The following is a 14,401-nucleotide window of genomic DNA, read 5'->3' as shown; positions in this document are numbered from 1 at the left end:
CAACACTCACCAGAAGCACCCAGAGGAAGGTTTCCCAGGGGAGCTCTGGGGGGGCCCACTGCCCCCCAGGAAACACAGGATGCTGTAGGGTTTGCACGTTTTAATGATGGTTTAGATGTGGATAGGGTCGCCAGAGTTCCACGAGCTCAGGCACCCGCCAGCCCCACACGCACATGCTGACGTGAGAGCAGCTGAGGACATGAACTGGAGCCCACGGGGCTTTTCAGCTCGGCAGCACTGCACGTACCCCACTGTCCTCCCAACACCAGGGGTTTCTGAGGGCTGCTGTAGCGGACACTGTCAATGAGACATGACGATGAATGGCACAGCACTGCTCTCCTGGGGGAGAGCTGCACATGGAGAACAAGAAATGCCGGGAGCAGGGACGTGCAAGCAGTCCTGAAGGGCGCTGGTCATGGCACGGCTGGGAAGCTGGGCCACCTGGATGAACTGGCTGTTGAGCCTTTCTTAGACTTCTCCGGCGTTTGCCAGGGGCTGTGGCCGGCCACCAGACTTCAGCAGAAGCACAATAGCTGTTGCATGGTAGTCACAACTAACCTGGTATGAGACAAGCCACGTAGAAGTTGACCTGAAACCCAGAGCCCAGCGGGACCAGGCCCTGTTGGAAAATGCAGCCAGAGCACCTGGGCCTGAAATCCTTCCTGGCTGACATGAAGGGATACAACTAAGACTAGAGACGTTCTGCAGTATGGTAGGTGTCTTCTGGAAACCCAGCACCATCCTTTGCAAAAGCTCAGGAAAGAGAGTAAGACCTTTTCTATTGACCTTTTAGCTGAAATAAGCTAGAAAACATTTATTGTTGTGTATTCCTAAAAAAAAAAAAAAACAAACCAAAACAAAACCCAAACAAAAGTCTCACAAGGGTTTGTGAGTAGCACTTGCAAGGTGCACCCACGGCTGCAATGCTCAGGCCTCAGCCATACCCAGTGCATCCTCTACTCCACCTCATAGCTCACGTTTTCGGCAAGAGCTTAGGCACTGTGCTCTCTGTCCTTTCTCATTCACCTCCTGTGCTTTACCTGGGGCAACACTGGTGGTACATACACACGATACCTGCTGTTTTCCTCCAGAGGCTGGTGCTTATTTCTGAAAAATTCAGCAAACAAGCCAATGATTAAAGCATCCCTGAATCACCATCTCCCCCACAGCCAGCTGAAAAGGCAGGGTATGCATAGCTGCGTTACCTGTGAGTTATAGCTCTTCCATCAAATTGAAGCCCCACTTTCAGCTAAGCAGCAAAAATAGCCAGCTGCTGATGTGCCACAAGGCAATCCGGGGTGAATTATCCCACTGCATCGGCAGGAATCTCACTGTGCAGTAAGGGAGTGATCCATTTTTTTTTTTTTAATTTCCCTTTTGAGGGGAAAAGAAGGATCCCCAGAAAAATTATCACTTCTCATTTCATTATGATGACAAAAATTTTCTTTCTCTTCTCACTCCGCACTCTGCTCTCCTCTGCCCTGGAGGCTGCAAGGAGTTACTACACTTTACCTGGCCTGCAGTGAAATTTTGACACCTACGTGCTAGGATAAGGTTAAAAAAACTCAACCAGTCCTTCCCTTCTCCCAGCTTATTACCCAGTGCTTCCCATCTCACCAACGGACGCATTCACGGTCCCTCTTCTCAACACCCCCAAGTCCTAAATCCAAAGACAGCACTCGGCGTCTTGCTGGAAGCGAAGCTACCTGCCAGCACTTGCAGCGCAGGGGAGCAAAGCTGCAGCCCCGTTTTCACACAGCTCCTGCTCCCTGTCACTTCCACACCCCCTGCAGATGTGGATCCATGCCACGCTTTAGGGTGGTGACAACTTCAGAGGCACCGGTGTGGCTCATTGGGAGGTGCCCTCTCCTCGATGCCTCCATGGGGTTTTGCTGAGCGCTCTGTTCCCTCCTGGATGCGAGTCGCCCTGGGTGAGATGGTGCCTCTTGTGGATTCACAGCATGTCAGCCACGAATGTCCGTCCCATGACAGCACAACCAAGACACATCACTCCAAGGAGGCTGGGGCACTTCAGTCCTGCCTACAGAAAGGTGCCAGGATTGTCTGCTGGCACCGAGACCTCTGAAACCTCCGTCACAAGCAGAGATGCTAGCGCTAGGATCTTCTGAGGGAGGCAGAAATCCCACTGCTTGATTCACTTCCTATTGCACGCACACAGCCAGAAGCTTGTAACTTCCACAAACTGGACTGTGTTCAGGGCAGAAAATTGCAGTATTTGTCAAATGCAGAAGAAAAAAATTATTCACTGCAGTGTCTGAGAAGAAACTGACATCAGGTTTCTCCTCTTTGCAACACCATTTGCACAAAAGTGATGCTAGAAATCCTACAGCCTGCTGGTGAGCCCCAAGGGGTCTCTCTGCCTCTTTTAAATGGAATCTAACTGCATCAGACTGGGATGGACACTGACTCAAATCTCATTAGGAAAAGGGATAGCTATAAATAAACAAAATTGCCTTCCTTGCTTGGGTTAATTCACCGCCTGCAGTTCAGCACCCTTTTGCCAGCCATTACCTGGGTGTTCAGCCAACCAACTTGGAAAATGACCTAAGGAAACAGAATTCTAGGTGTTCCCAGTTTTAGGCATCCTGCGATGCAAGAGAGCTTGCTCCTTTCTACGTAACAGAGCAGGAAACAAAGGAAAGGAGTCACCTATTTGGAGCTGAGCTAAGGCACTAATGATGCAGTAGGTGAGGAAAGAGGAAACACAGCGGGAGGACAACTTCCCAGCCACAGCGTCCCAGAAGATTGTTGTTCTCTTCACTTAATTCCCCTAAAAACCCAATGTTATAGAAAAGGAGGAGCTAATACATTATAGTATCCCTGTTGGGGTTTCAATGTAGGTTGTTTTTGTTGTTCTCCCAGAGAGATTTGTTTCAGATATCAAAGTCACACAAGCTGTTTCCAAAGTGGATTTTGGTGAATGCAGGCCTGAGCAGCTCTGGCTCATCACAGCTCTGTGTGGATGCCTGTTTTGTTGTTTTTCCCCACGATTTTCCATAAAATAAGAAGGCTGTCTTTACCACTTTTTGGCATAATACTGAGATAAACCACCCAACTGTGCTGACCCGACGGGTGCAGTCTCTCCCTGTGCACAGCAGAGGCGTTCCTGTCGTCATCACAGCTTGATAAAGATTGATGATGACTGGCTCGTCTTCTGCCTGCTGTCGCTGATGGGGAAAACGCTAGAGATGGCTACATCCACAATTCCTTGGCAGAGCTCTGCATACAGCTTCCTAAGAGATGAGAGAGAATCAGATGTCCAGGCAGGACCAAACCAGCAGGCTCCCCGAACAATTTTTACATAGACACGTACTTTCCCAGCAGGATCTACAAGATCTGCAAGATCCTGCTCCCATTACAGGTAGGTCCAGGGTGGCACACGGGAGGAGGGTGGCTCCCATTCCTGGATGGGACCACAAAACCCATTATCTAAATTTACGGTCAGAACAGGCTCCTGAACAGAATCTCCACACCCTCAGGCCACAGACTTGAGTCACCGCAAGATGCATGGAGGCAGACAACAGCCGAGCACCCCCTGTAACCCTCCTTCCATCTCAGGGAGTGGCGATTATCGCACCAGACCCCATTCATGTGGGGATGTGCCCGAGGGACTGCTCTGGTGCATAACCTCCCTGAACACGCTGGCATCCGGGACATTTTCAGTACCAAATCTGTCTTTACTAGGATTAACATCATCTTTCCTCCTGTGCAGTTGGAGCTACATGACATTAAAATGCTTTTTTCAGCTGTTACTGCCTTCAGTAACTGATTTTTGTCTTTTAAATGGGAATTGTGTGATATGGGTGCTACGTATCTGAATAATCCTGAAGAGGAGAAGCCTCAAATAGCCAAAAACCTACCTCAGCTGCTTTTGATGGCTTCCAAATGGCCACAGGCACAAAGCAAACAGGGCACTGCTGCAACCCAAATCCACCCAGCAACAGCCAAATTCTACCCATACAGCAACACAAGGAGCTGCGAGGCAGTACTGCACCTGAAAAGGCTACAGAATAGGCTGTCTGGTAGGTTTGTCCTGTATTTTTTTGTGTACTGTTAGTGATGATCTAATTTAATCTACGTCTAATCTAATCTACCTCTAATCAAATCAAAATCTAATGTAGTGATATACAGCCTGTTCGGTTTTGCTGGGCTTGGACACGATACAGATGCCCATTTAGCAAAGATTTCTAGTCTCCCACAGCCATCTCAATCACATAATGCAGCACCTCCTGCTGTGCCTACGCAGAGATGTTCATGGCCACGGCTGTTTGGCTGTCCCAACCACCCTGTGGCTGGTGGAGGCTTTGATCCAATGTCTGCAGCATCCATAGTGTGCTCTGGCGTCCTGCTGCCTGCAAATTAGTCCCTCACTTCCAGCTGCTGCCTTTAATGCTACTCGTTCATCATGTATTGAGGCAAAGACCAGCCACCAGTGTCTCCACAGGAGAGACTGGGAAACCACCCAAAGCATTAATTCTGCAACATAACTTCAACTCAATAGTGTCAATAAAAATTACCCAAGTCATATTCAGACCCAAGCATCCAAAACCTGAGGTTAGAGCCCCACCTCACTTGGGAAAGAAGCTGGGAGTTACCAATCACAGACAGGAGCAACAAACTTAACTGGCACCTGGAGGAGTGTCTGGTACGGGTTAGCCTGGAAAGCTCCCCTGCCATTCCCTTTCTTCCACCTTTTTCACTTGTAGCTGGGACACAAGCCATGTTTTGGGTGAGGCATGTGACTGGTGACATCCCAAGGGTATTACAGAAACAAATTACTCACTGGGCACACGCTGGGGCCCCGTTGACTTCTATCAGCCAGACCTTCAGCTCCTCATCCACCATGAAGTCAAAGCCAAAGAGCTGGAAGCTCTGGTAGTGAAGATGCTTCGTGCTGATTGCAGGCTCTATACACATAAGGCAGCTTCTGTGAAGGGAAAAACAGAAACCCAAGATTAAAAGCCCTGCAGACACGTGTGTTGCACTGCAGCCTCTGAAGGCATGTGTATAGCACAGTTAAGTGGAGGGGTCCCCCACTGCCCTGGGACTGCCCCAAATTATGAGCTATATCCAACACACATCACGGTGACCAGGTCCCTGCAAGCAAGATCATGCAACCATCAGCACACATGTGGGGACACCCCTGACTTAACTCCCAAAGAGCTGGAGAGCAGCATCTACCCTCAGCTAGGCAAGCTGAAAAACACGATGTGTGATTAGAGCCTGGAGTAGGGCAGAGCAACAAAGGGCCGCACCAGGTCCCCAAGGAACTGCCAGTGAGAGCTCATTTGCCTCCAAGTCCCTCAAAGATCGTGTCATAACAAAGATCATGTCAAGTAACAGCAATAGGGAACTTGCAAAGTAAATTCTGCCATGAAGGATCGCTTTGTCAAGACCTGGATTCTCCGCGGCACCGCGATCTCCAAGATCTGTCTCCAGGCACCTCCTGTGCCCAGGAGGTAGCTGGCTCTGCATGGACTAAGACAACCCATGCCAAGGAGATACACCGCTGCTTGCTGACGGTGGGAGAAGCAGTGAGATCCTGCAGGCTTCATTTCCCCTCTTCCACCTTGGACCTTTTTTAACCTCAGCCTCTCTCAGCCCTGTCTTTTGACCTACCCTCTTCTCCCTTACCAAGTGATCTCACTCCATCCTCCAGCCACAGCTGGCAAGACGCAGACCCACTGACACATACCATGAGAGAACGGCACCTCTAGAGGTCCCTTCTCATTGAGCAATGACATTGGGGTGTTTATGGCTTTATCTTAAATTTATGCAATTGAAATGCTTCCCTTGTCGGTCTGTCTGCCTCCCCAGCTGCATCCATCCTCGTTCCCTGTCACCGAAGGGTCATGTTCCCCTCTGCAACAGGCAGCTGGCTACCTTATTATGTGTTTGATTTGCAGTAAGATACTGTTCTCAAGCGTTGTGTTCAGGGCATCCATCAGATACTGATTGAACTCCTCAAAGAACATTTCGTTTCCTTCCTCATACCGCCCGTAGTTTTTGGAATACTCCTTCTGAATGCAGTGATTGGTCAAGTGGCAGGTTTTGTCCTGGAAATTAGCACTGTTATATGGTTCGGAAGAGGTCCGCAGGACACCCTCTCTGTAGAGGTAGATATTATATTGATGATCCACAAGAACCCAGCTCCTGCGGGCGAGAGAACAAACTCTAGTCTCAATGGCTTAAAATGAAACAGCAGGAAAATGAAAACTGGTATTATTACAAAAGCAGAAAAGGCTACCTGATGTCAAACTTGCGATGCCCTGGCTCTAAAAGCAGAGGCTTCTCCAGGTATTTCTGAATCACGTGCACTTGTCCCTGCTCATCAATGAAGTCCAGGAGCTCTGCAGCCTCTGAAGAAATCAGGATCCCTTCCCCTGGCACAGAAAGACAAAGACAAAATTAGTTGAAGGGTCCTCCTACCTTTGCTGGAACTTTTCCAGGGCCTAAGTGGACCATGGCTCATCTGCCCAAAAAGCCACATGACATGCAAGAACAGGGGTTTTCGCAGTTTGTTTATGAGATTTTTCTTTTTTTTCTTTATTTCAGTTTGGTGAGGTAGGTTTGTGGGTTTTTTTATCCTGGACTCAGACTTTCTCACTCTGCCTGGCTTCCCTGGCTGCCACACAGGCACACTTGCGCAGTGCTGCCCTGCTCACTGAGTTCATTTCAATTACTATTAAAATAATTGCTGAACTAGGAAAAAAAAAAAAATTTCAAAATGTTCATCCATGTTAGTCTGTGTTTTTCCCTCCTGTGGAAGCTCTTCATTAAAGAAGTTAGATGTTCTGCTTAAATACTGCCACATTTTGGCTGAAGCTGCCACTGTTCATTTCTTGCAGGAGTCCAAATATGAAACCACTGTTGCAAAGCAATGAAGAGAGAGTCCTTCTGGGATTTGATAAAGGGATGTCACAGTGCCACATGAGACGTAAACCAGCTCAGGTAAAATTATCTAACATTTCTCTGGCATTATGTCCAGTTTTCAGGCATTTAAGTTAACTTTTTGGATTAAAGCTGATGGCTTAGTCTTAATTTTGGATTTTGGAGGAAATACCGAGTGAAAAGAAACAAACACTCCTCAAGAGGGCATGGGGTGGGGCACAGAGAACACAGGTTTGGGGCACAGGCAGGATTTGACAGGATCCTCCAATGGAAAATGCTCCTAGCTGTGACTTCTGCAGGTCGCCTCTGACACAGCCCTGCAGGTATTTTCACTGCTCCATGCTTTGCATACCTGCAAATTTTTATTTCCCTGAGCGCAGCAGAGCCAGGCAGTAACTCGCATTGGTACAACCACAGGCTGTGCGCTGGAGGAAGGAGGGAAATGTCTCTTTGAGCCAGTAGAGCCCCTGCAGTGGGAAGAGCAGCAGGCTCCCGTTCTGCACTGGAGAGACCGTGAATCAAGGGTGAGGTCAGCTTAACTGTGCACCTAGTCAGCAACCCTGTGAGGCAGCAAAGCAGCTTATGAGGGGCAGCTGTCCCTTCTCTCGAAGAAAACATCAAAACCTCTAGCCACAGTTGAAAAACCTCACAACTTTTAAGTGAAGACATCCTAAACCTTTAATTTTCCTTTTACTGATGAACAACCAAACTTCCACTAGATCTGTCCCGAGTCAGGGACTGTGCCTGAGCTGGATCTGCCTTGGCAATGAATGTCGACAAGCCGCCTTCTCCAACAGAACTAATCCCCAGACATTTAAAACTTCCCTCTAGAAGATTAACACGAGGCTCTGTTTTCCAATTTAATTCCCAGCTTGAGGTCTGCAGCACACTGATGAATACAAAAGGTTACTCTGCTTTAATGCAGAAAATATAGGATCACACTTGAGTTAACTACATGGAGAGTTTAAACCTCCCCATCCTGCAGCGAACAACAACAACAGCCTTTTCAACTGTCCAGACTGATTCTCTGCCAGACAGTTGCACCACACAGAAACACATTCCCTCCCTGCCATAACAAAAGGACTCATCTCCCCTTCCACCCTGATTAAAATAAGCATCCTCTTCTGATGCTTCTCGGTAACACAGCCAACAGAGCAGAGCGGTGAAGGAAGACTTTTATCATGCGGCCTCCCTGCAACCACCACTGGCTTTTGCATTCCCCTGGTGATTTTTGTAAGACTGCATCAAAAATGACTCTGCAAGTAAGAGTAATCCACGTGGGCTCAATCCCTTTGAAAAGGCCAGGTCCTTCCTTGGGCTGGGCTCTGCCGCCTGGGGTCTGCACACATGGCAAAGGAAGTTTTCATAAAGCCACTCTGACAACGTGCCTGTGATACTGCTGTAACCGACAGACAGCACATCGTTACCAAAGCACAACATCTATCGCCGTGTCCAGCTATCTTGTCTAACAGCTCATTATTTCTGTAGAGTGAGCGATGCAGTGACCCTGGAACAAGGAAGGACACATTATTGCTTGGATATCTGTAGCCTCCTTCAAATTAAGGGGACATACAGACATTGTGTTGCTTGTCCTTGCTCTGGTACCTCCCTCTGAGGCTCGAGTGTCATTTCAATACCTTGAGCTCGTGGCTGCTCAGCCAGTCTCAGTGTGACCGTGGGCAGGCCACTGGCACCAGGCATCTGAGTTCAGCAGCGGTATTTCTGCCCAGATGAGACCAGGCTGAGCTTGCCCTTGAAGAAGCCCTGCCTGTGGCCCTCCTCCCCATACCCTGTTCTGCTCTCTGTTATCTTCTGCTCTCCACATTCCCCTTGCCTGCTGGTCCCTCCTGCCTTCTCCCCGCAGCAAACTCTCCCATATTTTGAGGTGCATGTGTAGAAAAGTGGACATCCTTTCACTGCCATGTCTTCTTAGGTAGTGTGTGCACGTTACAGTGCTTGTCAGGAGCCCCATGCCACCAAGCAGACCGAGGAGAGCCCTATGCTGGCTTGACTGGCATGCAGTTGGTAGGTAAGCCCTTCCCAGACAGGCTAGATATCAGCTGGGCTCAGCCAAACCCTGGGATTCTACTCGTCAAGTAAAGAATAAGAAATAACAAGAAGGAGGCTTGTTCTGATGGAGAATGAACCTTTGGCACCAGCTGAAGACTTGGCGATCCAGACGTTGCCTTCTTTGCCTTCCCGCCGCTTGTTGTAAGCTGCCAAGAAGACTTCCCGCTCATCTGTCCTTGTGTTGTTTATGAGATGGCGAATTCCGTTCTGTGCTGCTGGAGCCATGGGGGTCTTCAAGTTTGTTGGGTAAATCACATATGACTCAGGGAACCACGTGCAGGATTCCGACAGGTCAGGGCTTGTCTTGATTAGCCTGGGTGAAGAGAGAAAGGCTGTTAATCTCCAGAGTGTCTCCACCAGCATGGACATCAATTAATAAGTAAAACTCATCATTAACTAGGCTCTTTCGCTTGGTGATGAATAGCAGCTTACAGATAGTCTGTGCTAAATTATTATATCTTCCTTGAAATTAGGGTCTCCCTAAAGATATCATGGCAACCCCAACATGCAGCCAAACACTGCTCTTTGAACCAGACCTGCACACTCTCACGAAACGTTTTGTAGATACTATTGATATTGTGAAGCAATCAGTTGAGAAGTTTCCACGTAACCAGAGCTCACGGTGTACCCCTTGCATTGTCTCTGCACCAGGGAACTGCGGCGGCATGTTTGCTAACACAGAACAGGGCAGGAAAGATGCTGTGACCACAACAGGCAAAAAAAACTGCAGAGCAGTCATGTTCTCTGTGCCGGTGCTTAGCTTTTGATCCCATACCCTCTGAAATCTGACAAGGTGTCCCAGTTGGGTGTGGATGAAGATCACTGGCAACCCACTGAAAGCCAGGACACAGCTCCACATTTCAAGTCCCACAATATCTGGGATCCCCCTTGCATCGCGCAGCCTCCGATCTCTCTGGCACATCTCTTCTACCGGTAATGTCTAGAGATGCCAGTGTGCTCCCTGCCTCCAACCTCACCTTTATCTCCCACAGCCCTGTTCAAGAGATAACCACCGCTGGTGGCCATCATCGATGCGTCTGGTCGCAACGGCTGCATCCAGCTCCAAGTTGGCAGGGGAGACACACAGCGACACAACAGCCAAGGACTGTCTCGCCCATCTTGCTCTAAAAGTGGAGGGCTCGCTGGACACACACTAACCAAAATACAGCCAGTATGTAAATATGACTATAAGTCAATCATCTTACTCCATAAATAGTGGACAGCCTGTGGAGCTCTCCTGCACGGCAGCGGGCTGCATGCCAGGATCTCCCCTTGAGTAGGGACGCCTCTCCAGGTTACTCCCCAAGAGTTTTGAGAGTTCCTTGCCGCAACAGATTCTCAGTAAATTACTAACAGCATGCTGAAGTATGAAATCTTAGCCAAGTGATGTAAAGGATTGATTGCGCACATATAATCCTTTAGACATAAACTGCTGACCAAGTCTGGGACTAGGATAGGATCCAGCTGCTCCTAGGCTCCTCCCTGAGAAGGAGTTTAGAGAGCAAGGGGGTCCTTTCTGAACCGCATGACTCAACAGGAGGGTCTCCCTGACAGTTTTGTCTCACTCTGTCCTCTATGCAGTAAATAATCAAGTGTACCTCGCCATCAAATCCTGTTAAATCCATGTTGCATTAACCTTTGAATTTTGTTAATTTACTTTTTGATATAAATACATTGCTGCTTCTCTCACGTGAGTGAAGTGCATAACTAACTGACTCCTTGTGAGACAGGCAGCAAACTCCTGTTAGAAGAGCCCAGGCCCATTTTCTTTCAGAGGGAAGGGAGCTGCCTGCCGCTCTGAATGCTCACTCTGTGCTTTGCTTAAAGCCCAAAGCAGAGCTCACGTCTCACCGACTCTCTCTGTGCATTTGCATCTCTGTTGAAATGGCAGTCAGTGACACTCCGGGAGCCCCCTGGGTTCATAAGTAGCTTGATGCCTAGTTGACGCCGCAGTTAGAAAGGTCAGCCAAGCTTCAGGAGAGACAGAGGTGTGCCAGCACTTTCAGCACTGCCTCTAGACCACGGGCCACAGAGAAATCCAGCTGGGGAGTGCTGTGAGTGCTTGTTTCAAAAATACTCTGCTAATTCCTGACAAACACCGCCCCCGCTGTAAAGAAAGCCATTGAGACCAGGTTTTTCACAGCAGAGGAGAGGCCTCGGATCAGCACACACAGTCTGCAGGACTACATCAGCAAGAGGCTGCACAGACGTGGAATCAAACGCTTGAAGGAGAGCAAGAGCTCTGATGTGAAGATGCCCTAATGGCCACAGAGTTTGCACAGGGATGAGGGTTATCTACAATGAAAGCTCATCTGCATTTCCCCAGGAGACCCCAGCACAGCTGCTCATGCAGAAATAACTCCCAGAGCTCTTCCTGGAGATGTCTCCAAGCATTTGTTTGACCAAAAAAATCTGATTAGCTAAAGGCATATTAGTGTCTCATCTCTGTATGAAACAGAATAAAAGGAGAGGTTTTAATTAAATGTCTACAAGGAAAAAGAGCAGATATGTGGTTTGTTTTTTTTTTCTTTTGATTTGGCTCTAATCTGATTCAATACACTCTATGGTTTCAGGCAGATGTAATTCAGCGGAAACAGCATTTCCCCTGAAGTTACAAAGAGGCCTTTGTGCACACAGTTAGCTCTAGAGACCAGCACAGGGGTCTGAAGACGGCACATACTAGGACACTCCCAGGGCAGCTGTTCTGCGAAATACCCTCCAAACAGGTTCAACACTCAACAACTGTTAAAGAAAAATTTCTGTTGATCCCATGTAACATTTCAGTGAATTTCTTACTTCACCAGAGATGCTTTGCGGCACAGCTTGTCTGCTCCCCTGTAGTAGTTCACCAGCTGCACAAGTCCAGGTTCATGGCCTAAAAAGGGGAAACAAAGAGGTTAGACAAACTTCTCAATTAACAAAAGAAAAATATCTGCTTGGTGCAAAGGACCTGTGCAGTAGGGAAGAGTAAAGAGGCTGTTTCCTTGTCCTACATCTAAGCTAAACAGGCTCTAAGCTCCGACCACTTCTTTTTTTAGTTATGAAAAACTATGCATTTACCCAGATCTGTTTGGAATCTCTCCATTCTCCAAAGGAAAAATAATCATTTGCTAATTCACACTGTGAACACCACCCAAAAATGTTCTCTGTTTGCTGGTGGCAGTTTTTAAAAGGCAGGATTCCAGTTACTCTGAAATGCAGCAGGAGAACGCAGGGAAGCACAACATGACACGAAGCTCACGGTTTAGGAAAGGGCCTCGTTTCTTCATCCTGTACAGCAGAATTCCCTGTCAGACCTGATACCGCAAAACACTGGGAAAGACTGAAAGATCTGGAGCCTTGCTTGCTCTGGTGGATTGCAGCAAGCGCCCTTGGATAGCTGGGCTGGGAAAGGACCAGTGCAGCCCAATATGGGGGTGGAAGAGGCGAGTGATACCTGGGGCGGTGCCTGGGTAAATAGTGACAACAACTGGTAAGAGCATCAATAGGGAAAACATGATGGAAAACTGCTCTGGTTTGAAATGACCCAGGATCAGAGGGATCCCCCAAGCATCGGCAGTTACTTCCACTCCTTCTCTTTTCAAAAAAAAAAAAAAAAAAAAAAAAAGCTTGTGGGAGTGATTTAGACCCTGAAAATGATTCAGAACTTTAAATTTTAGTTATCCTCCCTGATGTTTGCCTGGGAAAAAAAGGTCTGCAAAAAACGTTACCTTAAAGACCAGGCAGCTGTGAGATCACAGAGGGTGAATATCTGTTTTAGCCCCAAAAATCACAATTTTTCCCCAAATCTTTAAATACAAGATAGCTGAAAACCATCTTCTAGAAAAGTTCTGTAACTCCAGGCACTTCGATGTGTAGCCAGCACTGCCAGGCACTAATTTACTGAAATAAATTAGTAAAAACCATCAAATTTCCTTCTGTTTCCAGGTTATCGATTTTGCTTGGTTGCTGGAGGAACTGAGGTCCAGAAGGAAATCCCACCACTCTGGGTGGCTCTGCCCCAACAGTCTGGTGGTCAGCAAGGAGGAACCATGAGGTGGGAAGGGGAACGGGTTCTTGGGCATGTTGTGAGGTCTGCACTGTGCATTTAGCAGGGTTAAAAAGCTGCCATGGCACTGAGCAGACTGGTGATCCTCCCGCGTCCAGCATCCTCTGCTCCTGCTACAGGATGGGTTCAAGAAGCCAGTGCCAAAGCACGGTCCCTCTCCATGGGTCACAGATAGGTCCTGGCTGTGAAAAATGATTTGAATTTTTGGGCATCCCATGGCAGCACATGCTAAAGGGCTCACTGAAGCCCTTCTGTCACCTCAGGGCTCTTTTTGAGGACAGAAGGGGTTAGTAAGAGATGGTCATGAGTTCATCATGGCTCACTCTGCCCGGCTACAGTGAAGGCTCTCCCGGTATTTCCCTGCCTGCTGCAGACACCCCGCTGCTGAGAGGTGACCAGATGGCATCACCATGGGATGAGGACTTTCCACTCGCAAACACACGTGGACACAAGGGAAGAGGTGTGGGAGCTGGCGACTTCCAAATCTGAAAGAGCAGTCAGCACTGGGTCTCAGCTGCGAGAAAGGGGTTGCAAAAGCTGTCCTGCTCCAGAGCTGCTGGGACAAGGGTGCTCCTCCTGCTCCGAGGTGCTGGGAGCCAGAAGCAGTGCTGCAACGTTGCCCCAAGGATGAAACCAGGGCCAAGGGCAGGGAGGCAGGCCAGGAGGGTCCTGCTAGCCATCAGGTGCAGACACGGGGGACTGCAGAAGGGAAACACATAGCTCTGCTGGGGTTTGCAGCGTCCTCATCCCACAGCTGCTCCGACAGTCGTGGTGACAGGATCCAGTACAGCAGCTGGCACCATGCATGGACTCCTGCCAGCCTTGCAGCTCCTGCCAGCTCGCCCCCAGCCACCAGGCAATGACGGTGCATCTCTGCTCCCCGCCGCGCCCTACACCGCTGCCAGTGCCTGGCTGGGCTCTCCCTGCTCGCCGGCAGTGCACGGCACTCCTCCTCCCTGCTCTTGGGCTCTTCCTTCTCAGGCATGATGGAGGGCTGGGCTGGCTGTGGTGACAGCCCTGCCACGGGGACAGGCAGCGTGCATGGCAGGCAGGGGACAAGCCTGATCAGGGAAGCTCCCAGGGTCCTGTGTGTTCACAGTGAGACGGAGGGGGGATAAGACAGCAGGGGGAAAGGTGGGATGGTGGTCTAGCTCTACAGACACACAGAGCCTCTGGAATAACCCTCGCGCTGCTCCAAGCAGGGACCAGATATGCTCGCACCAAGCCCCTGCAGAGGCATGTCCTCACCAGCCTCAGCTCTGGGGCTCAAGGGTTTGAGCGTGCTGGGCTCAGAGCCATTCCCCCACCTGTCCCAAACTGCAGAAACACTCCCATCACACGTCAGTTCAGCACTGCAATATCCCTGCCCCC

General features: G+C 49.1%; 1 protein-coding gene across 1 annotated transcript; it reads right to left on the bottom strand.

Annotated features, from left to right (window-relative positions):
- Positions 1–2,834: 2,834 nt before the first annotated feature.
- TTL (tubulin tyrosine ligase) lies at positions 2,835–11,857 on the bottom strand (the record flags this gene model as incomplete). Its single annotated transcript, XM_010077305.1, has 6 exons — positions 2,835–3,254; positions 4,805–4,948; positions 5,905–6,174; positions 6,269–6,404; positions 9,060–9,295; positions 11,779–11,857. Coding segments are annotated over 6 exons (983 nt in total), but the record flags the coding sequence as incomplete, so codon positions are not given.
- Between the last annotated feature and the right edge of the window lie 2,544 nt (positions 11,858–14,401).

This window comes from Pterocles gutturalis, unplaced genomic scaffold (genome assembly GCF_000699245.1).
Source record: "Pterocles gutturalis isolate BGI_N339 unplaced genomic scaffold, ASM69924v1 scaffold35683, whole genome shotgun sequence".
Lineage (NCBI taxonomy): Eukaryota > Metazoa > Chordata > Aves > Pterocliformes > Pteroclidae > Pterocles > Pterocles gutturalis.
This window is presented reverse-complemented; position numbering and strand designations above follow the sequence as displayed.